The sequence below is a fragment of the Lithobates pipiens genome, unplaced genomic scaffold, assembly GCF_037356315.1.
Source record: "Lithobates pipiens isolate NorthernLeopardFrog02 unplaced genomic scaffold, aLitPip1_a1.2 Scaffold_48, whole genome shotgun sequence".
Taxonomy (NCBI): domain Eukaryota; kingdom Metazoa; phylum Chordata; class Amphibia; order Anura; family Ranidae; genus Lithobates; species Lithobates pipiens.
This window is the reverse complement of record NW_027507872.1, coordinates 1,570,318-1,596,743: the sequence shown is the minus strand read 5'-3', so window position 1 is coordinate 1,596,743 and position 26,426 is coordinate 1,570,318. Positions and strand designations below refer to the sequence as shown.

The window sequence follows — 26,426 nt, the reverse complement described above, 5'->3', positions numbered from 1 at the left end:
TTGAGGCAGAGAATTGTTTGTTCAAATAGTTTTTTCTCTGTATGGTAGAAGAGGTCCATCATTTTGGGACACTAACAAAAGCTGTAGACTCATAAAGTGGGTTGGGTTATAGGGGGGACACCAAGGGAAGTCCAATAACCTGATACTACCAGCCTATAACTTCATGCCTATGAATATCAAGCCTGTGCCCTGTACTGTTCAATTCTAACAATTTTAATTGATGTTAAAAACATTTTTAGCATAATCATATAATCAGAAGAATTCCTGGCTATCGATACAGGAATACAGCTGTGTAGCAAAACATGATAACTAAGCTTAGGTGAAAGCACAACACAGATATGCAGTATAGGCCCATTCACCCAGAACGTGGAAAATTTGCTGTGCACGTTTCCTGCACCGCATTCAAAAGGCACTGCAGTTGCAATCTGTAGGTGTCAATTTTAAGGCAATGACACCCCAATGCATAGTTGCCAACAGTTTCGATTTGGCTGGGACATTCATGGAATTCAGACACATGTCCCGGCCAAAATTCTTGAAAATAGGTTTCGTCCTGGGCAGGGGTGGATCTGATCCTTCAAAAAAATGTTACACTGCTTCACCATCACCCGGTGTCATCCCTGGCCACTCACACAGTGAGGTGGGTAGGCTGGTAGTTGGGACTGAACGATGGAGGGAGAGGAAGGAATGTAGCAGACAACTTGAGTCAGCTCCTGGCTGAGGAGGTAGCAGGAGGCTGCAACATGTCCCAGCCAATGGGTGCTCTTTCCAGGTTTCTTGTCGCAGCCAATGGGTGCATTGGCTCCATTATCGCTGTGTGCATGGAGCTGCTGTTGAGCCTCGCTACAGATGTTACTGATTCAGGCGAGGAATAACAGTGCTATGAACATTACTGTAATCTGTCAAGAAATAAGTGTAGCACCAGTCTATTTTCTCTTCTTTTTTTTCTTGCTCTGGCTTTCTAAAGAAAAATCTCTCTCCCCCTCCCCCTATTTTTTTCTTCTTTTTCTATCCCTCTTTTTCTCGATCTCCCTCCATCCCTCTTTCTTTTTTATCTCCCTCCATCCCTCTTTCCTTCTCTCCTTTTTCTTCCTCCATCCCTCTTTTTTTGGATCTCTCTGCCTCCCTCCACCTTTCTTTTCTCTTTCCTTCCATCCCTCTTTTTTATCTCTCTGTCCCTCTTTCATTGTTTTTTCCTTTCCTTCTTGCTTTCACTCTCCACCCCACTTTCTTTTTCTCTCCCCTCCATCCCTTTTTCTCCCTTTATTTCTTTCTCTCTCCATCACACTTTTTTCTTTCCCTATATATATTGAAAAAAAGAGAGTAGAAATGGCGCTGCCCTCTAGTAAGAAATGAATAGTGTGCTGACCAAATTCCTCTATCTAGGTATACTGTCCTTAAATTAGATTAAATTGCAAAAATAAAAATTATAAAAACGATTTTTTTATTCTATAAACCAAAGTGCTGTGTTAGACCCTCTGTCGAGTGTTAATGGAACTGTGTTCTATATGATCCTCTTGAAATATGAATTACTCTCGTGACTTCTCAGTGCCTTTTTTGTTTTTCAGAAGTTGTACTTTGTGTAAAAATGTGTTTAGACTCCCTGGTGGATTTTTGAATGTCAAACCAAAAATTACCTAAATGAGCCAAGCAAGCTCTGATGACAGAGACCTATGAAACAGTTATAAACTTTCAGTGATAAATAATTTATAAAATATGGAAAAAGGGAAGAGGAAGTAAAAAATGGCGCTACCCTTTAGTAAATTAAAAAGAAGAGTGTACTGACCAAATTCCTCTATCTGGGTATAACGTCCTTAAATTAGATTAAATTGCAAAAAATAACAATATTTTTTTCGTACTTAAAACCAAAGTGCTGTGTTGGACCCTCTGTCGGGGGTTGGTAGAACTGTGTTATGTGTGATCTTTTACAAGTATAGATAACCCTTGTGACTTCTCTGTGCCTTTTATGTTTTTCCAAAGTGTGTACTTTATGTAAAATATGTTATGTGTATTAGACCCCCTGGTGGGTTTTTGGATATCAGACCAAAAAATACTTAAATGAGCCTACTCTGATAACAAAAACCTATGGAATAGTTATAAACTTTCAATAAAAAAAAATGTATAAACATGAAAAATAACCTTAGTTTTGTTGCCCAACTCAAGTGTGCTGTAAACAAACCTCAAAGTGCCAAGTGCCAAAAATTCATAAAAGAAAAAAAAAATTATATATGTTATATTAGTATATGAGATTTAGTAAAAATAAATAAATTAGATGTGTAAATTAAATGAGCTTAAAAAATATATTTGTAGTCCATAAATGTGAGGAAAGTGACTCGTGCATTATATGACAGGTGCTGTAACTGATCCTTAATTTGCTGAAAGAAGGTGCCAGTGCGCTTTTTCGTGCAAGTAGTGATTTTGCACTCACCAGATGCCTTACCCCTACAGGGGCAGTTGCGCCTTCACAGTGTAAGCCCCTGTGTCGCTATGTGGTGTTTGCCTGGGATCTTCGTATTTCAGCGTGTGATAGCCACCTCATCCGGTTAATCCATATGGAAAAGAGGAGTATCCATAGTGCAGTATCATTTTAAAACTACAATTTATTAGATTAAGAAATGTACTCTCATTTGCCAATGTGTTTAGCATGCAGTGTTATTACAGTTGCCGCTGATTTCCGCAGCTCTGAGCGAAAGAGTGCGTCCTATGGCCACACCATATGTGTTTCATGTTTAAGACGTCATCTGGAGCCTTACCACATTCTCCACTGTGTAAGTCATCTCATACTCTAACCACACCCCATTTAAGCCACACCCATTGTTTAGCATAATTGAAATCATGCCCATTTTTCACTCTGCATGCTACATTTTTAAACCCTGCTAGACCACGCCTTCAAACAAATGCCCCATCCCTAATGCAAATAATACTCCGTCTACAGGCAAAAAAAAAAAAAAAAAAAGGAGTCCCTAAATTGTTATGGGGAATGTTGGCAACAATGTTTCTATGTGTTTATTTAAGTAGCGCATGCATTACATTTGCACAATTTCAGCCTATTCAAATGAATGGAAAGACACTGCACTGCACCCTGATCGTGCGTTAATTGAAGAGGAACCCACAATGTGTTCCTGTATTATTCATGGTGTGATCTAGTCCTAAATCAGATCTACAGTCTATCAAAGACATGGATGTTTTATAATATTGCAGAAATACTAAAGGCGTCATAAAATATTTACAACCCCTATCTAAATAAATGGAGAAAAAAAATCGAAAAAGAAAAAAAGAGAAAGATAATCATCTTACATACTGGTTGTGGTGCATGGGTGAGGGGGGACCTGCCAGCGAGAACAAAAACTGAGGATCCAAAATTTCACAAGAAGATACCCAAGAGCAGTGCTGGAGCATCTTTTTGTGACTCATGGAATCCTCAATATTTCCAGGATATTTTTCAGGCTTGTGAGGGCATCCTGGGGCAGAAGTCTGGGGGTAAGGCAAGCATATTTTTCTTCCTTATAGCTGAACATAACTGCATCTGAGCACCACAAACCAAAAATACAGTTTAATCAATTTTTAATATTCAAAGCAAACACATCTCCATGCTGTATTTTGCTAAGAAATAGTAATAAGATGGCGCAAAAATCAATCACCGTCCAAAAACCTCTATAATAAAAAACGGGGGGGGGGGGGGAGAGAGAAAATGGGATCCAGGGAAATAAGATATATAAATGTGTATATATACACACATGCACATATATACATGTACACATGCACAAAAAAGCACAAATAGTGTCCACAGAGTTCCTTAGGTATGGTCCATAAAAGTTTAAAATCCTAACCAGTGGCAGCAACTGTCTTGAGAGGAGAAGCACAACTCTCTAGGAAATATAATTGCGCCAAACTAAGTGTAGTATATAAGGTAAATAATATTTAATCTGATAAAATCACACAGCCAATTGGCTCCTCACAAAATGACATTGTAGTCAGGCATAAAATGTAACGGGGGGGGGGGGGGGGGGAATCAGCCACTTCTTATCCGGAGGAGCGAAGATGATGAATAGCTGAAACGGCCATTAAAGATGTTCAGCAGTAGAGGCTTCAGTGTAGCAGTCTTGGTTTTGTAGAAAACGCCGCCTCGTGGATGTCCAGATGATGGCAATAGGCAGCATCAGTGCCTTCTAGCGTCCAGAGGGTCCGAGTACCGGAACCGGAAGTGCGTTTCAGCGTGGAGCGCAAGCTCTGTATACCGGAAGCGACACGTCGACCAATCAGAAGACGCGTTTCACAATATCCATTGTTTCCTCAGTTCTAACCTAACCTAGGTTAGGTTACAATTGGCTGTGTGATTTTATCAGATTAAATATTATTTACCTTATATACTACACTAAGTTTGGCGCAATTATATTTCCTAGAGAGTTGTGGTTAGGTTACAACTTAGGCATGCGATCCAGACCCAGTTCAGGTCACAAATAATCGAATAGACGCAGCTTTAGATTTTAACCAGTATAATTAATTCAGATGTCTCTAAAGGCCTAATCTCTAAAATATATACAGTACTAGTTTGGAAGCTAGAACAATAAGCAGAATAGGACTCTCTAAGAGTAGAGCTAAATGGGAAAGAGACATAGGGGCAATAACAACAGAGGATTGGGGAGAAATCCTGCAAAGAGGAAGGTTGGTCTCAATCTCTCCCTCACAGAAGGTGTCACACCTATCTCTGCTCCATAGGGTATACTACACTCCAGCAAAAATGTTTAGTCTTGGATGGAAACAAGATGATCTTTGCCCTAGATGCGGAGCATCAGGGGATTTCATCCACATGATATGGAGATGCCCAAAGCTATTTAAGTATTGGATTGAAGTAGTAGACAGTATAAATAAAATCTGTAACGCCACCCTGGAACCAACGGCTAAGATCTGCTTATTGGGAAGTGTGGAGAGGGGCAGAGCTCCGAAAGAAATTCTGGAGCCAGTTTTGAGATGCCTTTTCCAGGCAAGAAAAATGATTACACAGAAATGGCAGGCACATACCCCCCCACCGCTGCTGCAGAGTTGGGTCGATACAGTCATTTTAGTAGTGGGAAATGAGAGAGTGATATATACTCGACAGGGTAATTATGGGAAATTTATCAGAATGTGGAAATCCTGGCTATATGAGGGCGGGTATCCCCCTTAAGGGGGGATTGGGACATATTTATATTTTTCCCCGTTTTTCTTCCTTTTTTTCTTTTGTTCGTTCCTTTTTTTTCCCCCCTTCTTTTGTAAATTATACTTTTTTATTTTTTCGTATAATTAGTGGATATAAGTACACACTCATAGGGTGCAGGGATGGGGGGAAGTTAGGAAGATGAGGGGAAGTTAGGAAGAGGGTGGGAGGGTTTGGGTTGCTGAGGAAATTATTGTTATCTGATACAATTTAGAATATTGTAGCATTTATGTTGTGAAGAAAGCATTTTTCATATTTTTTTATACTGTCATTTCTGTTATTGCTATGTTCTTGGTGTTAAATTATTATATAAATGAATAAAAAAAAAAATATTAAGTAAGTTCTCTCCTTAGTCTTTGTATTTTATTTTATACTGAATGCATTTTTAGGGTGGGCGAGGGGGCTCAATAAAGAAGTGTATCTTGATATTTTTGTGTAAGGGCCGAATCAGAATTTAACAGTCACCTGGGAACATTACACTTACCCAAAAACAAAAGATTTGATGGGTGAATTCTTATAGATGTACTGTGCCAGCCACCATTGCACACTCATATTCCAGCAACGCATTCCATCCTTCACCTTCACACAGAAGTCTGCTCCATAGCAGTCTATATTCTTTATTGTCTCGTAGTCATACTCAATGTCAGTTTTTGCTCCATCTGTACTTCTACAAGATTGAAATAGGCAGGAAAATCTTTAATAAAACCAGCAGAAAAGACACTAGAATAAACTACATATTTAGAAAATAATTTTCAGATAAAAATGTATATTGGTTTTAAAACCAATAACTAAAATCCCATATAGTTTAACATGTTAGTATCATTTCAAAGTTATTTTCATTCTTTTTACTATAAATATGCAATGTTCATTAAAAGAATACTCCATCATGAAGCGCACTGTGACTGCATTGTTACCAAGTCACAAGCACCATTAGTGAAGACTACAAGTGACCATGTCAACAAACACACTGCGCAAGCATGGTCTAAATATAAAAACAACATTTTATGAGGAAAAAAAACATTATTACTATTATACAGTTTAGTTGCATAAATGCCACCCGGTTAGTGTTTACTTTTTTTTTACTGCCAAAGTGTAGAGGTTTTTCAGTCAGTATAAATATCGTAAGCTGCTGACTTAAAGTGGATGTAAACCTGAAAATTTTTCTTTTAATGTCATACTGTAGAGTATAAGATTTCCTATCATTTGAGCCCAGTCTTGCCACACAGAGTTAGTCCAGCTCTGAGCAATCCTCTTCTTATTCAGTGAGATAAATCTTGACAAACAGAGAAAAACTTTGTCAAAGCCTCCCCCTTGCTGTGAGTGACAGGTGATTTACATATCTCGTGCACTAGCCTAAGAGACGTGCATTATTTTTAAATTCCCTCCCACTCCTTTCTTCTGCTGCTCTGCAGGATTGGATGTTCCCCACCTCAGCATAATTGGGCATGCTAAACTCATGTGGTTACTTTCCTGTTTTTTTACTGGATGTTAGAGATCATAGCAGAAGTCCAGTGCAAGAAATACACAGGAAAAAATGCATATTAACAAGGGGAGTGTAGAGGTGGGCAGGGAGTCTACTGACATCACGACTCATCCCACCGAGCTCCAGACAACAGACCCACCCACAGAATCTGCAGTTTTTCAGTTCTCACAACAGAGGGGAGACATTTGTCAGGTAGGGATACATGCAGGAGGCATATATATGCTTGTCGATAACCAATATGGCAGTAGTTTAGAAAGGATGACATGGGGTTTACATCCACTTTAAGAAAAATACACCTGTCCAGAAATTTGGTGTGGTTCTCACCCAGGCTGGTTCTTGCCCAATCTCCAGCGTTGCCTGATTTACGGTGGGAAGCCAGCTGTGACTACATGTGACTTCATAGTTGACGCCCCACCGTAAATGCACGAGTTGTGCTGTGCTTTGTGACCAGACCCATAGCTTTCTGGGACCTTCCATGTGTGACAGGAGGTTATGGGCAGGAAGGGAGGCGTTTCCAGCAGAAGTGGGAGCGGGTACCTATCAAAACTAGGTACCCACTCTCCTCCCACCAAAAAAAAGGAGCCAAAAGTCTATGCAAGTCACAATGACATTGGTAAAAATTAGTTCAGGACATTTTTTTCATAATTCCTGGGACATGAGTTGCTTGGAACTGTGTAAGTCCCAATGGTGTAAACAGGACTTGGGTAAAGTTCTGCTTTATTAGCTTAGTTGCTTATCAACATTCCTTGCACAGGAAGCAAAAGGGGATAACTCCAGCAGGAACACAGAACAGAAATTTCATATTCTTTTGAAAATTTGATTGAGCTACCTGGTAACTCAATTTCCAGGAGTCTTCTCCCAAGTTCTTGAATGGACTCTGAATTTACTGCAAAATAAAAGGTACCCAATTCATTATCACTCTGTTCTACATATGCTAGAGGTAGAGCCGGTTCACACAGGGGCAACACGACTTCCAGCATGACTTTAGGAGGCAGCTTGGACACAACTTGAGTATGAATCACAGCGCGACTTGAGGAAACTTACAAGGCAACTTGAAGTTGCCTCCAGGACAGGGGACTTTGCCAGTGGCCAATCACATAATAATCAGCTCTGTGGGAGGGAGGGGTTTGCCTAGAAAATTATTTTTACTTCCTGGAAAGTTGCTTCAGTTAAGACAGGGGATCCAACTTGGAGGCAACTTCCATTGAAATCAATGGGTGCAAGTGTAGTAATATGGCTGAACCAGAGTGACTCCATCTTTGTAAGTTCATATGGGATTGTGCTTAGATTCTGTATCTGCAGACTGTAGCAGTCTTTCTGTAAACATGCACATAAGGAAATATAGCTTGCATAGGCAGTCTCGTTCTATGCTGTCTAGATAAAGAAATTGTGTCACAATATGTCTGGGCCACATATCCCATGACTGTGATTCAGAAGCAGATGACATGAGTAATAATATGTAATGATATGAAATGATATGAAATGAACGCCTCTGTATTAACCACACCCATGTTCTATACAATGATTGGCTGATAAGGGTGCATATAAAATGCAGCCCCTCCTACAATACATTAGACAACTCCTGAACTTTGGTCATGATTCGTCTCTTATTGTCTTTGTCAGGATGTTTGTCTCCCAAATGCTGCAGCATTAGTATAAAGGGTTTCATGAGTATTGTAATTGCGTTAGTTACACCTAGCTGGTCTTTGTCAGGTATATAGAAATACCATTTTAATCACAACAGCAAGTCGCTTAGAAGTCGGATTGAAGTCGTAAAGGAACCTTTTCTGAAGTCGGAGCGACTTCAGTAGTGTACATTAAGATGGCCCCATTAACTTCTATTGATTTTCTTAACCAAGTGACTTGGAGAGACTTGGGCGACTTGAAGTCGGATCCCAGGTCACCCCTGTGTGAACTGGCTCGTACAAGTAAAATAATCTCTTCTAAAATACAGTTTTCCTGCAGGCAAGTGCTGCTGGATCCACAAGGTAGATACATTTTGTTAATGTGTAAATTATTCTCCATAGAATTTATATTGGGATCTGTATATATTCCTCCACCATATAATGGCGAGGTAATTCACCAGATAGGTGAATTCTTGTTAGATCATCGAGGGATGCCTCTTTTGATTGTGGGAGATTTTAACAGTGTTTGCAATCCTAGTAGAGATAGATATCCAGCTGGCCCTCAAGGGATACTCCTTTTCTTAGATATTGTAGAGAATTGGGTCTACAGGATATATGGCGACTTAAAAATCCATTGTCTTATACCTACTCTTGCTTTTCTAATATGTATCAGACTATCAAGAATAGATCTAACATTGGACACGGAATTAGCATTACCAGGTGTGTCTGATATACAATATTTGACTATGGGCCTGTCAGATCATTCCCCCATTTTAGTCTCTTTAAATAAAATAAAGCCTAAGATGAAGCTTAATTGGTGGGTCCCTGCTTTTTGGTTAAAGGAAATGTCACAGGGAGATTCGAGTCGAGCTTTAGGGGATTTTTTTCTCCATGAATGAGAACCCTGCTTCAAGCCAGGTGGTTTGGGACACCATGAAGTCTTTTTTGAGGGGGGTCCTATTGCAGGCAATAAGTGTCCAAAAAAATTTAACTTAGAAAGTGAATCTTTATTAGCAGCAGAGTTTTGGCAAAAGGAAGCTCAATATATACAGGACCCTACCACTCCCAACCGCTGTGCCTGGAGGGATACACAATTAAATAGACGATTGGTATTGGATAAGGTTGATAAGGCCTGTTTTCTCTTCAGATGTCGCGGCTGGGAGGGCAGAGACCAGGTCATATGCTAGCTGTAGTAGCAAAATCTCAGGAGAAAATGTATTTTATTTCTGCCATTCATAAAATAGGGGGTGAGATTACGAACCATTAAAATAAAATGAAAGACTTTTTTTTTTTTTCTCTTTCTATAGTGATCTGTATCAGAGCAAGATTGAACATTCTATGGCAATTCTTAGATTTTTTTGGACCCTTTAAAATTGCCTTCTCTCTCTAGTGTGGCTAGAAAGGAACTCAATGCCCCTCTGACTCTGGAGGAGTTAAGATGGGCAGTGCTAGAAGCCCCAAACATTAAAGCCACAGGTTTAGACAGGTTACCGTCAGAAGTGTATAAATACTATAGGGATGTTCTGTTACCGGAACTACTGAAGGTACTTAACCATGCATGGGAAACCTTTAAACTTCCGGATTCTATGAATGAAGCTTGTATTATAGTGCTACTAAAGCCGGATAAGATTCCGGAGCCAAAGGATCCTTATCGCCCGATATTGTTATTAAACTTGGACGCTAAGATTCTGGCCAGGATCCTGGCAGCTAGATTGGGTAGAGTCATGCAAGGACTGATCCATCCGGTTTTATACATACTAGGTCTACAGCGATCAATTTGAGGAGACTGTTCTTAAATATGCAGTTACCAGCAGACAACCTGGGGAGGAGGGCTATTCTGTCACTCGACGCTGCGAAAGCGTTCAACAGAATCCAGAGGACATGCATGTGGGAGGTACTAGATAAGTTTGGCATGGGACATAACCTTATACAATGGACCAAGCTTCTATACGAAAAGATATCATTATATATGCACAACGCACTGTTGTTCCTAGTGATGCAGACAATTCTTTGATATCCTTAATGACCCATTCTCAGGCTTTACTATTAATTAGGACAAATCGATCTTATTCCAACTTGATGAATTCAGTTTTAATATACCGAAGGAGGCCCAACAAATTAAGGTTGTGAAGTATTTTAAATATCTAGGAATATGGATATACCCAAGGTTGAAAGATTATTTGCAGTATAATTTAACTTCCATCCTGGAGAAATTTAAACAAAAGAGTATAGCATAGTCCAAATTACCCCCATCAGTCATGGGCTGAGCAAACCTCACAAAAATGATGTGGGCCCCCCAATTATATGTTTTACATAATTCACCTATATGGATTCCGTTAAAATGGTTACAAAAACATTGATTTTCTGTTTCGTAAGCTATTATGGAAAGGTAAGAGCTCTAGGATTAGACTGTCTACCCTTCAGGGAACTAAAGAAGGGGGGTCTAGCAGTGCCAAAGCCAAGAGTGTATTTTATAGCTTCCCAATTGCAGCATTTTGCAGGGTGGAGGATGATGGATTGGAGAGATCCAACACAGGCCATACTATTAAGTCAATGTTCGAGCTATAACCTTATGGCTATGGCTCAGCTAGAATCAGGATTATTTGCCTGCACTCACTTTAGCCCAACATTGGCGCTAATGAATAAAGATGGCAGGCAATGAGGCATACAACGAAATATGAAGGGGTGTCAGAATTCTCTCCAATATGGGGAATAGGTACTTTTCAGAACTCTGTAAACTAGAGGGGTTTGAATATTGGTGTTCTAAAAAGAATACAATATATTCCACAGCTTTATGCTCAAAGTGCTATAAGGTCTTTTCAGGAGCTACAGGAATTATATAAATTGCAGCATAACTTTGATAAATATCTACAACTATGACATGCAGTCTATTCCCAGTTTAAAGGAGGGGGGATGAATATAAGACCAATGCCATTGATATCTTTATTAGCAGGGACAGGGAAACAAAGGTTTAATCTCGCTAGTATATAGCCAAATTAGGGCGAATTATCAAGATATTTTGGATAGCCCAGGCAGAAGGGGTTGGGAGCTAGAGCAGGAGTTATACGGGAGGAGGACTGGCAAAATATTCTTAAGAGGGCATCAATGGTTTCTTTATCATCTACGCAATGCTTATCACAACTGTTTACTATCTATAGGACATATAGGACTCCATATAGGGAAACTTCAGATTGCCCAAGATGTAAGCAATCCCAGACAGATTTGCGCCATATGCTTTGGAAATGTCCTAAACTGGTCAGATACTGGCGAGAAGTGGTGTCTACAATTAATGGGGTTTATAACAGCCAGATAGAATTGGACCTCGAAATATGTTTAATGGGTTATCTTAATGAAGAGCTATAGCCAAGGAAATGTAAATTTCAATTGGTAGACTATTATTTATAGCCTGTAAGTTAATAGTTAGAAAATGGATGTCCTCCAGTGTACCAGTATTTGAGGAATGGTGATCCCAGGCAAATGAGGTAATATTAATGGACCAAAGGGTTTATCAGAATAGGGGTACAATGGATATATTAGTTAAGCTGTGGGGTCCCTGGTTAATAACATCAGGTCTGGCCTTATTCTCTTGGATTCCAAATATAATAGTAAAGACTGTAAGAAGAGAGAGTGGACAGGGAAAAATATGGGCTGTATGGGAAGTGTTGAGCGGTGTGGGAGGAGAAGGTGGAGAGGGAGTGGGCTTTGTTTTTTTTATTCTTTCCCTTTTTTGTTTTTTTATTTGTTTCTTTTTGTTTTGTTATGAAGGGTTGTGTGTAGGTAATTCTACTTGGGGTACAGTGCCTTGCGAAAGTATTCGGCCCCCTTGAACTTTTCAACCTTTTGCCACATTTCAGGCTTCAAACAAAGATATAAAATTTAATTTTTTTGTGAAGAATCACTAACATGTGGGACACAATTGTAAAGTGGAACTTAATCTATTGGAAAATTTAAACTTTTTTAGCAAATAAAAAACTGAAAAGTGGTGCGTGCAAAATTATTCGGCCCCTTTACTTTCAGTGCAGCAAACTCACTCCAGAAGTTCAGCGAGGATCTCCGAATGATCCAATGTTGTCCTAAATGACTGATGGTGATAAATAGAATCCACCTGTGTGTAATCAAGTCTCTGTATAAATGCACCTGCTCTGTGATAGTCTCAGGGTTCTGTTGAAAGCGCAGAGAGCATCATGAAGACCAAGGAACACACCAGGCAGGTCCGTAATACTGTTGTGGACAAGTTTAAAGCCGGATTTGGATACAAAAAGATTTCCCAAGCTTTAAACATCCCAAGGAGCACTGTGCAAGTGATCATTTTGAAATGGGAGTATCAGACCACTGCAAATCTACCAAGACCTGGCCGTCTCTCTAAACTTTCAGCTCAGACAAGGAGAAGACTGATCAGAGATGCAGCCAAGAGGCCCATGATCACTCTGGATGAACTGCAGAGAACTACAGCTGAGGTGGGAGAGTCTGTCCATAGGACAACAATCAGTCGTATACTGCACAAATCTGGCCTTTATGGAAGAGTGGCAAGAAGAAAGCCATTTCTCAAAGATATCCATAAAAAGTCTCGTCTAAAGTTTGCCACAAGCTACCTGGGAGACACACCAAACATGTGGAAGAAGGTGCTCTGGTCATATGAAACCAAAATCAAACTTTTTTCCCACAATGAAAAACGATATGTTTGGCGTAAAAGCAACACAGCTCATCACCCTCAACACACCATCCCCACTGTCAAACATGGTGGTGGCAGCATCATGGTTTGGGCCTGCTTTTCTTCAGCAGGGACAGGAAAGATGGTTAAAATTGAGGGGAAGATGGATGCAGCCAAATACAGGACCATTCTGGATGAAAACCTGTTGGAGTCTGCAAAAGACCTGAAACTGGGACGGAGATTTATCTTCCAAGACAATGATCCCAAACATATAGCAAAATCTACAAAGGAATGGTTCACAAATAAACGTATCCAGGTGTTAGAATGGCCAAGTCAAAGTCCAGACCTGAATCCAATCGAGAATCTGTGGAAAGAGCTGAAAACTGCTGTTCACAAACGCTCTCCATCCAACCTCACTGAGTTCGAGCTGTTTTGCAAGGAAGAATGGGCAAGAATTTCAGTCTCTCGATGTGCAAAACTGATAGAGACATACCCCAAGCGACTTGCAGCTGTAATCGCAGCAAAAGGTGGCTCTACAAAGTATTAACGCAAGGGGGCCGAATAATTTTGCACCCCCCACTTTTCATTTTTTTATTAGTTAAAAAAAGTTTCAAAAATCCAATAGATTTCGTTCCACTTCACAATTGTTTCCCACTTGTTGGTGATTCTTCACAAAAAATAAAATTTTTATATCTTTATGTTTGAAGCCTGAAATGTGGCAAAAGGTTAAAAAGTTCAAGGGGGCCGAATAGTTTCGCAAGGCACTGTATATAGTCACTGCTGGGGATTGATGGAAATAAGAAATTAGAATTTAAAAATATATACTTTGTAAAATCAGTGTTAAAATTGTATGTATGGATATTGTAAAACTGGTAAATAAGAAAATGTTGAATAAAGAAGTAATGTTAAAAAAAAAAAGAAATCTCCATAGGCAAAGTTTAAAAAATTATACAGGTTGCATGTTTTAAGTTACAGAGGAGGTCTAGGGCTAGAATTATTGCTCCCATTCTACTGATCGTGGCAATACCTCACATGTGTAGTTTGAACACTGTTTTCATATGCAGGTGCTACTAACGTATGCGTTTGCTTCTGCACGCGAGCAGAACATTTTATTTTTTATTTTTACACATTTTTTTTTTTTTAAAACAAGTGTGTCACTTTTATACACTTTTATTTAAAAAAAAAAAAAAAAAAAAGAAGCATAGCAGGACCTCTTAAATTAGATATCTGGGGTCAAAAAGACCTCAGATTTCATATTTACACTAAAATGCAATAAAAAAACACACAAAAGTGATCTCGCAGCGAATCCGTCGCAGAGACCACTCTCATCGGAAAGCGGACTGCCTGTGGCCAATTAGGGCTCAGAGGGTTTAGTACACGCCCCACACTATATAAGGCCACCTGCACGGTGGCCTTGCTTAGTGTGTTGCGGCTCAGAGATAGACGGAGAGACAGTGTGTTTATTTCCTCTGAAGCTATTCCAATTACAGTCAGTGTATTGTGCCACCTGCACAGTGTACACCTGAAGCTACCCCAATTGCTGGTGTTTTGCTGATCCTATACCGCAGGCAACTCCAGTAATTACAGTTGGTGTACTGTGTCATCTGCACAGTGTGCACCTAAAGCTACCCCAATTGCTGGTGTTCTGCTGATCCCATACCGCAAGCAGGTCCAGTAATTACAGTTGGTGTACTGTGTCATCTACACAGTGTGTACCTTAAACTACCCCAATTGCTGGTGTTCTGCTGATCCTATACTACAGGCAGCTGCAGCAGTTACAATCAGTGTATTGTGCCACCTGCACAGTGTACACCTGAAGCTACCCCAATTGCTGTTCTTCTGCTGACCCTATAGTGCAGGCAGCTCCAGTAATTACAGTTGGTGTACTGGGTCATCTGCACAGTGTGCACCTAAAGCTACCCCAATTGCTGGTTTACTCATCTCCCTGCAGGCATTAGTATGTCTGGAAAGCCAACAAGGTGAGGCATACAGTGATGAGCCAATAAAAGAGTGCAAGCAGGCTCCGCATCTAGGAGGCACCAGTGCTGGTCATGGACACGGTGCATCCTCATCAGCACGTGGCCATGGGACACGCTTGTCCTTATTTTCGGCAGCTGGACGTGTTGAGCTGCAACATGCCGAAGACTTGGTAGAGTGGTTGACCAAGCCCTCCTCATCCTCTCTCACCCAGGCTCGGGGTACTGGCAAAGCAGCTGCCAACATGGCCTCTTCCCTCGTCTCAATGGCATCAGTCACTTCTTCCTTAGACCCACCATGTGCTCCTGAGGAGTGCCCCGAACTGTTTGAGCACAGTGTTGGGTACATGCTCCAGGAGGATGCCCAGCATTTTGAAGGCTCTGATGATGATACCCAGCTAGAAGAAGACAGCAGCGTGAGCCCAGAAAGAGGGGATCATTTTATTCTCAAAATATTTGATATATATATATATATATAAATATTTATTTTTCTTATGCATTTTTGCACCTTATAGGATTTCAATTTGGAGTTTGATACCTAATATTTCACATTTAATATATTTCTTTGTGATTATTCAACATCTTTGTGTGCTATCACCTCTGTAGGGTGTTTGTAGTCTGTCACTGTGCACTTTATATTTATTTTTGGCACTTTATTTATTTATTCTATTATATTTAACACTGTTATTTATCACCATTGTTTATAATACTATCCAACACCAGGCGATATGATGCAAGCAGATAGTTCCAAGTTCGGTTTAGTGCATTGAAATAGTTGCACTGATTTTATGAGCACTTGGCACTTTTTTTTCACAGGATATTGATGTTATTTAAACACATATAGTCCAACACTTGAAGTGTTATATGCATGCATAAGCTGCCTCTGTAGTGCGTTTACTTATTATTTGTTTATTGTTTTTTCGGTTTTCTAATTTGATATTATATTGGATTTTAATGTGATAATATTTAACACCAATACATTCCTGGGAGTTCTATATACACTCAACATGACTGGGTGTTAGCACCTCTGCAAGTGTGTTTATAGACTTTTATAGTGCATTTTAATATTTTTTGGCACCTTATTTTATGATACCTTTTTACAAAATACCCACACTGCAATTAATTTCAAGTCATATAGAACCATCTAAACCAGGCATGTCCAAAGTCCGGCCCGCGGGCCAATCGCGGCCCGCGGTCTGGTTTTGAACGGCCCGCCTGGTTGTTTAAACACATATATCTTTTGTGGCCCCCGGCGATCTCCCAGCGCCGGGGCCACAAAAGATATATAGTCCGGCTGCCTCAGAGGGAGGAGACGGGACGAGTGCTGTGCACACAGGAGGAGAATTTCCTGTTTACACGGCAGCTGTAATAGGAAGTCCCGTCTCTGCCATTGGATGACTGTACTGTCCATCAAAGGAGGTGGGACTTTCTCTTAAAGAGGCCGTTGTGTAAACAGGAGATTCTCCTGTAAGATGTCTTTGGCGCTCGTCCTGCCCTCCATGGCTGCACTGATGGTAATGGTAGCTGCATTCCTGGCAATGGTGAGTGAATTCCTAGCAATGGTAGCTGCATTCCTGGCAATGGTGGGTGAAATTCCTGGCAATGGTGGCTGCATTCCTGGCAATGGTGGCAGCATTCCCGGCAATGGTGAGTGAATTTCTGGCATTGGTGCCTGCATTCCTGGCAATGGTGGCTGCATTCCTGGCAATGGTGGCTGCATTCCTGGCAATGGTGGCTGCATTCCCAGCAATGGTGAGTGAATTCCTAGCAATGGCGGCTGCATTCCCGGCAATGGTGGCTGCATTCCCGGCAATGGTGGCTGCATTCCTGGCAATGGTGGGTGAAATACCTGGCAATGGTGGGTGAAATACCTGGCAATGGTGGGTGAAATACCGGCAATGGTGGGTGAAATACCGGCAATGGTGGCTGCATTCCCGGCAATGGTGGCTGCATTCCCGGCAATGGTGGGTGAAATTCCTGGCAATGGTGGGTGAAATTCCTGGCAATGGTGGCTGCATTCCTGGCAATGGTGGCTGCATTCCTGGCAATGGTGGCAGCATTCCTGGCAATGGTGGGTGAAATCCCTGGCAATGGTGGGTGAAATCCCTGGCAATGGTGGGTGAAATTCCTGGCAATGGTGGCTGCATTCCCGGCAATGGTGGGTGAATTCCCTGGCAATGGTGGGTGAATTCCCTGGCAATGGTGGGTGCATCCCTGGCAATGGTGGGCGCTGCATTCCTAGCAATGGTGAGCGCTGCATTCCTAGCAATTGTGGGACTGCAGATAGACACTGACCCTTGTTTTGCTTCACAGTTCTTTAAAATTTTAAGTTTTTTTTTCCTGAAGCTTCCCTCTTAAAGTGAAGGTGCGTGTTATACGTCAATAAATATGGTGTATCCAAATAATACACTTGTGTTCATCTATTCACCACACACAGCCACAAAGGCAAGACAATTCTTGTTGGGCCGTGTATTAGTGCTCGGATGGACACGCTTAGACCGAATTTTAATGGTTCAAAGAATGTCAGGCAAAATGGTCGGCCCTCGCGAATGTTCAGTTCATCAAATCTGGCCCTCTTTGAAAAAAGTTTGGACATCCCTGATCTAGACTATATTGCATTTACCTTATATACTATTTGAGAGCCATTTATATGGTATTAGATAGAGTAGAAGGTGTAATAGCCCCCTCTTACAATAGAGTAAGAATAGCGCAACATCAATTTCCCCCATAAACTTTCTCTATTGGACACGGTTTGGTCCATATCGGTGTATGCAGCTATTCATATAGGTAGCCTTTACTAGGAGCAGCGCAGGAATAATCATTTATCATTACACCTAATTCTACACCTTCATTCCTCTCAGTGCAAGTTTCAGAGGACTGAAGATATAGTGGGGTTGGAGATCCCAGCTGATGAGGAGCAAGGAAAGGTACGCATTGTTATTTGGTGTGGGTCTTTAAGGTACGCTTGCCAACAAACTGCATGGCAGGTCAACATATGTCTGGTCAAGCATGTGGTGCCCAAGCGGCTGATGTTTTGGCCACGTGAGATATGCTTGAGACATATGTTGCAAATAGCAGCGGTGCGATCTGATGCACTTGTCTCAAAAAAGGCCCACACCAAAGAACCTTTGGAATAACACGCAGAGGCAGCACCCTGCACAGGCGGAGCTCTGCGGTGTGATTCAGTCAGTGTGCTGCCCTTAAGCTGGCCCCTGGAGGGCATCCTGCCTCCCACACTGCAATTAATTTCAAGTCATATAGAACCATCTAGACTATATTGCACACTCAAATATCGCATTTACCTTATATACTATTTGAGAGACATTTATACGGTATTAAATAGAGTAGAAGGCGTAATAGCCCGCCTCTTACAATAGAGTAAGAATAGTGCAACATCAATTTTCCCCATAAACGTAGAATTAGGTGTGTCACAGCCAAGTACTTGCGGGCAATCTGCTAGCAGTACACAGAAGTCCGATTGTACCAGGCAAATGTCCCTGCCCCAGCTGCTGTTCACTCCCAGCCATCCACATGCCCAGTGGTTGAATGATAGCTTGGCTAAATTGCTAGCACTTCAATTGCTGCCTTTTCAGTTGGTAGACTCGGCCCCCTTCCGTGAGTTTGCGCAATTGCGCGCTGTTATTCAGTGGCAGGTTCCCAAAAAACACTTTCTCACAGAAGGCGATTCCGGCTCTCCACAGGCATGTGGAAGGCAATGTCCATGCCTCGCTGAACAGGGCTGCCAGCAGGCATGGACAGGGACGTTATCCATCTTTCACGGCGCATTGGGTGACTCTTCTGGCAGCTGGGAAGGATGAAGGACAAGGTGCAGTAGTGTTGGAGGTTGTTCCACCACCACTCCTCCAAAATGCTACTAATGGTTGTGAAACACCTCTCTCTCCTCCACCCTCCTCTTCTTCTTCCTCCATGGCCTCTTCCTGTGCTTTGTTCTCGGAACCAGCGGTGCTCCGCAGGCGTTCAAGGGGCTATGCAAGTACGCAGGCAAATAGATGCCATGCCATGCTTGCGCTTGTGTGCTTGGGGGACAGGAGCCACACTGGGGAAGATATTCTGTCAGCTCTGAAGGGGTAGGCTGAGAGGCTGTTGATGCCATGCCAGCTGAGGAATGGTGGTTTGCAACAATGGCACCAACCTCCTCTCTGCCCTCTGACAGGGACAACTGACCCATGTGCCCTGTGTGGCTCACATCCTTAACTTGGTGGTGCAGTGGTCCTTGGGCCAGTACCCAGGCTTACAGGATGTCCTGAGGCAGGCCAGGAAAGTCTGTGCATTTCCGCCAGTCGTATAATGCCAGTGCTTGGCTGGCTGACCTCCAAAAGGAAATGAACCTGCCCAAGAACCGCCTAATCTGTGACATGCCCACCAGGTGGAACTCAATGTTGGCAATGCTGCAGTGGCTGCACATGCAGCAGAGGTCCATCAATGAGTACCTGTGCGACTATGGCACCAGGACAGGGTCAGTGGACCTCATTTTTTTTCCCCCACACCAGTGGGCCATGATCAGGGATGCATGCACTGTCCTGTCACCATTTGAGGAGGCTTCGAGGATGGTGGGCAGTGACAGTGCATGCATCAGTGACACTGTACCTCTTGTCCAGTTGTTGGAGCACACGCTGCGTGGAATAATGGACAGGGCAATTGAGGCAGAACAGAGGCAGGAAGAGGAGGACTTCCTTGCCTCTCAAGGCCCCATTTATCCAGACAGTGTTCCTGATGGCCTGCCAATCACACAGAAAGCGGAGGAGGATGAGGATTGTGTCAGCATGGAGGTGGAGCCTGGCACTCAGCATCAGTAGCAGTCTTTTAGGGATGATTTACAGTCCCAAGAAACCCTTGGACTTGTACATGGCTGGGAGGAGGTGGCTGTGGATCATGTCATCCTTAGTGACCCAGAGGACTCTGGACCAAATGCCTCAGCTAACCTACACTGCATGGCCTCCCTGATCCTGCAAAGCCTGCGGAAGGATCCTCGTATTCAGCGGATCAAGGAGAGGAATCATTACTGCCTGGCAACTCTCCACAGTACAAGGGTAAGGTTGCGGATCTTATCTTGCCGTTGAAGAGGGAGCAGAGGATGCGACATCTTCGGGAGGTCTTGCAGAAAGGTCTGTGCAATGTGTTCCCAGAGACTGGGAGGTTACAAATTCCTGGTCCTGGACAACGTGTTGCTGAGGCTTCGGTCAGTCACAGAAGGAGCGGTGGAGAAGGTGGCCGTCTGACCGATGCGTTCAGACAATTTTTTAGTCCATAGTTCCAAGGTATGATCGGTTCCAGCAACCATCACCAGCATCTGATATACATGGTGCAGGAATACCTAGGGGCAAGATCTGATTTGGACCTTTCCCACCGAAAATCCTCTAGATTACTGGGTCTTGAGGATGGATCACTGGACAGAGCTTGCACAGTATGCAACTGTGCTACGGGCCCGTCCTGCATCCATCGTTCTTTCGGAAAGCACATTCAGTGCTGCTGGAGGCTTTGTAACCAATCACAGGGTGCGCCTGTCCACCGACTCGGTTGATCGACTGACCTTTATAAAGATGAATCAGTCTTGGATCACCACCAGCTACCAAACGCCTGAAGCTGATGTAACCGAATTATTTTTTTAAATGTTGCATCCCTTCAAGACTGCCTATGCTGATGCGGAGTTACTATCCAGTTATGCTGACTGACTATCCTCTTCCTCCTCAATGATCCTGCTGATAGCTTGGAAGAACATTTTTGGTTCTGGGCTCTGCCACCAGTGCCTAAGGCTCAATTTTTCAGCCCCTATTTAACAGGGGCATGTAATTACAATTTGATGCAATATTTTGCAGAAGGGTTTCGTTGCTGCTCTCAACTACAATATTTATGAGTGGTTGCAGTGTTGTGGCACCATTGCCTAAGGCCCAATTTTTCAGCCCCGTTTAACAGGGGCATGTAATTACAATTTTTGATGCAATACTTTTGCAGCAGGGCTCATTCCTGCTCTCCAACTAGCATTTCTGTGAGATGTTGCAGTGTTGTGGCACCAGTGTCTAAGGCCCAATTTTTCAGCCCCTGTTTAACAGGTGCATGTAATTACAATTCTTGATATAATATTTCACAGAAGGCCCGTTCCAGCGCCCACCGAGAGTAACTGTGAGGACTTAGTGTTGTGGCACCAGCACCACTACCACCACAACCACCAAAGGCCCAAATTTTCTACCACTGTTCAACAATGGCATGCAATTACAATTCTTGATATAATAGTTCACAGCAGAGCGCTGCAGCGCCCACGAAGAGTCACTTTGAGGGCTTACAGTGTTAACTTGTGGCAACACCAACACCTTAGGCCCAAATTTCTGCAGAGAATATAGGGCAGGCACCTACTTTCAAACATCCAACTTACAAACGTCTCCTACTTGCAAATGGAAGGAGACAACAGGAAGTGAGATCAAATCTACACCTAGGAAGAGAAATTCTTTCCTGTAAGCCCTTGTACACACGGTCGTAGAATCCGTCGGAATGTGTCCTATCGGACCGCGTTGTCGGATAATCCGACTGTGTGTGGTATGCATCGTACTGATTCCGTCGGACCAAGTTTTCCAACTTGCTGGAAATATTTTCCGACAAACTGGTACGATCGGACATACTCCGATCATGTGTAGCCTACTCCGACGGACAAGGTGCCACGCATGCTCACATTCAAATTCCGACACGGAAGCGCTCGTTCAGGTAAAACTACTGCTCGTAAGCGATATAGCACATTCGTCACGCTGCAATGTTAAAAATTCTTTCATCAAGCGCATTCTCTTGTTCTTTACAATGCTGCAAGAACGAACTTCTTTTGATGATCATAGTCACACACACTTCTCCCGAACGTATTTCATTACTCTTTTTTAACCATTTCAGCAATACAATTTTAGTTTGCGTCACATCTACACAATTTTAGATTTTGTTTATTCTTTTTTGGATGCTTTTTTATTTTTAATTCCTAAAAATCTCCTTTAAAGACAGTTTGCTCATTTCTCCTTTTTTTGGGGTGTGTTTTGTGTGTAAACTTACCACAACAACATTATTTTATTTTTCATCTTTGGTTTTTCTTTTTTAATCTACAGGAGGTTGTTTAGTGTTGGTACCCCTTGTTATTCATTTCACTTTGTATTTTTGAAATGTACCTGCCTGCTCACAAATAAACTGGCCTTTTGGAAGGAAAACACATTACACAAGTATTTCATCAAACAAAAAAAAACCTTTATTTTGGTCGCTATAAAATAAAAATAGGAACACATCGCTGGAGAAACTTCTTACTTTGGTGCAGCCTTTGGCCCCCAGGGCAGACATGAACAAATTAGAATAGAAAAAATTGGTGGCCTGAGGAGTAGATATCTCAGGGAGAGAAGTCTGGTCCCAAAGTCCTAGAGAACAGGAAATTCAGATGCCATTTATGTCCCCAGGATGTGGATCTTCAAGAGGCTGCATCTTCTGGCAGACCAGACTGAACCCAGGCCATCACTCTCTCGTCTTCCTTGGGCACTTCCCACCAGGCATCCTTCCAGGCTGTGGCTGGGCTCCTGTAGTTGGGGCAGGAGGAGAAGGAGGGCATTGGTCGACCTCCTAGCTGCCACTTGCCACAGCCTCCCCCCGACTGAGGTCTTCCTGTGTATGAAAAGGGGACATAGCTTTAGTTTTTTGATCATCAATCACACCATTTTGTGCTCCTGGCTTTTGATAATTGAATGTTACCAAATAGAACAGACTATCATTCTGAGACCAGCATTTTTCTTTCGCGTCCCAATCATTTTTGGTCACTACTGTCTATTGAGATGTAAACCACTTTGAGAAATCACAACTTACTGATCAATAAGAACATCTAGTTAACATCAATAAATGTAACACAAGAAATATGTTCAACAATGCAATACCTGTCTCAAGCTGGGTCCCACCACATGTTGCTGCCTGGAAGGCCCAGGTTGGACATCAGAAGCCTCAGCTGGGGGTGAAGGATGCCTTGAAGGAAGACTGGAGAGTGGTGGCCTGAGTACCCCTTGGTCTACCAGAAAATGCAGCCTGTCAAAGTGAACCATCCTGGGGTAATAAACGGCATCTGTATCTCCTGCTCTCAAGGACTCCAGGTGCTTCTTTCTCTCCCTGAAATATGCAATCCGCATGGCCCCAATATTCCTATTCAGATAGGACATGTCTGCCGTGGGGACCATGATCCGCACCAAAGAAAGCAGTTTCTCCAGCGCTGCGTTCCTCTTTGTTATGTCGGCATAAAACTCGTTGTGAAACTGCCACAGGCAGGGGATCTCCTTGTAGAGCTCTAGGAATAGCCCCATAAAATTTTCATTTTGGAATGGATCCATATTGTCTGCAAGACACTACACAAGACAAACCCTCAAATACTAATAATGCCATTAAAAACCCTCCTAATCTTGTCCCAACATCGGCCTAGATAGAAGCAGTCTAGTCTAGAGAAGCACCAAGTTAAAAAGTTTACCTTCGTTTGCACGTTCGTCACGTCCGCGCCTCACTCTCTTCCCAGATCATACGGACGATACACGCGTGTTGCGTTTTATATACAGTGCGCATGTATGAAACTCCGCCCGCCCCTGGTGTTCTTTCTAGACTATTCCCCGCCCCTTCGCTTCTGGCGCAGTGGGGAGAGCACATGGCGGAGAGAACGCAGGTGCACACTAATAATAGTTCCACTAACGAGGAGGAGGGTGAGGAAAGCCCGGAGCCTGAAACGTCCCGATCCAGGAAGACAAGATTTAAGGCCTCAAATATGTCTGTTGGAGATGGTCGACATATTGAACAGGACCGACTATGATGGGAAGTATGGACCTTACCCAAACCCAAATATCAGAAAGGACAAGATCATGAATAAAGTTGTGAAGAGTTTTCATAAGAATTTTGGGGTACACCGATCCAAGGATCAACTGTGAAAACGCTGGTCAGACCTAAAACTGAGGGAGCACGAGCAGTACCTAAGGATCAAGCGTGTTCTTGACAAAAGTAAGTAGTTGTAGTGTGTTCATATGATTCTTCTTGCTTGCATACTGCTCCATGTGCTTTGATTTCATGTTGTGCATTTTAAAATGGCCACTTTCAAATTCATGGTTTTGTTCGTTGGTAAGAAACATCGTTCTGCAGGGAAGTATTCCAGCTTAATAAAGTGTACCCAATAATGTTCTCACCTTGTAACTCGGGCCAAAAACACAATTGTACAACACTTCCAAGCAATGTTTCTGATTCCGATTTCTGCCCTCTGTGTGCTAATTATTCTTTGTTTACATTCTCATAGGGGAGAGAAGACTCGGCAAGTATGAGGACACCAGGGACCACACCCCTCCCAAAGAAGAGCAACATCCAAAAGCAGAAACAGAGGAGCAGGAGGAGGAGGAGGAGGAGGAAGGAGAGATCATGGAGGTTGGACAAATTGTCACCACAACAGGTGAGTGTCAGAGAACACAGCTTCCGGTAAGCTCAGCAATGCATATCACCATATTTTTATTACATGGGGTGTTTTTTTGCTTTGTTTTGTAGGTGACGTGGAAGAAGATTCCCGTTTTACCATTGAAAGTGCCCAGATCTTGATCGGCGAGATAATGGGGTGCAATCGTGATTTGGAAATTATCCAACTAAACATCAATGATGTAAAAAATAAAATGAAGATCATCATTGATGTTTTGGGGAGAGTGTGAAACAACAAAAACTAGATAGGGTTTTATTTTTGCTACTTTAAAAACAAAATGTTGTATTTATCAAAATTCCAAATTTGGAAGATGCAGAGTGTGTAAACATGCACTATTTCCCATCATGGGGAATAAATGTACATGTTTTGTGGAAAGTGTCTGAGATGAAGGGGTTGCAGCCCCAAAGCATGTACATTGATCCCCCATGATGGGAGATAGCACATGTTGACACACTGTGTGCATCTTCCAAATTTGGATTTTTCAGGGGTGACACCCCATGTGATGAAGGCAATTTCAGCCCAGTTTGTACATACTCAGGTCTGATATTGTCTTTACTTTTCAAAGTTGAACTTTGTAAGTTCCTGTGTTCAGTATTTTACGGTTTAATACATGCCTGTTTACACAAAAACAACAAGGAAACTAAATTCTGATTAAACTCTGTTTTGGATACACACAATCTCTTGGTTTGTTGTAAAAACCTTTTCGAAACGCACATGTGAATGTGCTTGTATTAAAAAGTTTAATTATCAACAATTTGTGGCTTCCTTTTTCGTTGCGCATTAAAATGTATTTGTAGTCAAATTTTAGTTTGTGCTGAAAAGGAGTGTGATTTACTAAAGGCAACTTTGCATTCTAAGTGCAGTTTCAGGTGTACTTTTGCAGTGCACTTGTAGTGCATAGTGGATGTGCCTTTAGTAAAAAAGCACCCAGAGTGAGGTGTAAATTTGGACAATCATGCCATTTTCCTGCCATGGTGCTGAAAATGAGCACGATTTTGGTCAGTAATGCACTACATACATTAGTTACAAAAAGAAGGTGTGTGTGTAGCAGACCCACAACATAATAACATTATCTGAAGAAGAGACTGCCCCCTCATCTCGCTCTGAACTTGGGTTTGCACTGTTGGTGAAAAAGGCACAACTTAAAAAAAAATGGCAAAGTGGGAGGCCACAGTCTGCCATTCCTGTGGAGTTGAAGGACACTGTGTAGTGAAACAAGAACAAAAATTAGTAATTTGACAAATCAACATTGCAAGCAGATTAGGCACCCACATTTTTGGTCTAAATTAGTATAACATTTTGGGAACTGAGTATTTAAAGCCTAAAGTATAAGGTCCCCTTATGAGAGTCATCAGCCCCCCATATGATGGGCCCTTGCTAAAAAATGAGGGGGGATGTTTAGGACAGGTAACCCTCTCCACTTGATTGAGAGCTGAATGCCTAAATAATGTGTGATACTTTGGGAAGCCACTCCTTACTTACACTATTGGCAGCCCAAGGGACAGGTAAGAAGTGTTATAATACCAAAACAAAAACAAAATGGAAGCACATTTTGACATTCTGCTATTACATAGCAAGAAAATGAATGTGTTAAAAAAAAAATTCCATTTGAAAGTATTGAGGCAGGCCCTTACACTACATGCTTTGGTGAATTTGTCCATAAATGTGAGCATCAAAAAGGTGGGTATAGTGTGTATTGGGTTTGGTCAAGTCATCAGATAGAGGATTGCTATCAGCTGAGCTAGCAGTTGGGGAGAGGGGGTTACTAATGAGTTTGGCACAACCCAAAAAATTAAAAAAAGGTCACTTTGCATGAATTGAAGCACACACATCACATTTGTAGACATTTTAGGGGGTGTTTAGGGGAAAGCAATACTATGGAGCTGACAAAAAACATTAAGTGACTAAACTATAGTTTTATGGACCAAGAAGAGCATGGTGGGGAAGTTAGTGAGGCAAATATGCATGAGGACAAAGGGGCAGAGCATATGAATTAGAGCATATTGCAATGATGGTAATTAGGGAATGAAGAAA

General features: G+C 42.2%; 1 protein-coding gene across 1 annotated transcript in view; it reads right to left on the bottom strand.

The window, feature by feature from the left end:
- Nucleotides 1–26,426, bottom strand: part of LOC143957012 (membrane-bound acylglycerophosphatidylinositol O-acyltransferase mboat7-like) — a 286,357-nt gene that overhangs the window by 77,402 nt on the left and 182,529 nt on the right. Inside the window, exon 4 of the mRNA XM_077467160.1 lies at nucleotides 5,679–5,861. Within this exon, the coding sequence (XP_077323286.1) occupies nucleotides 5,679–5,861 (183 nt within the window). The remainder of the gene's footprint in view (nucleotides 1–5,678; nucleotides 5,862–26,426) is intronic.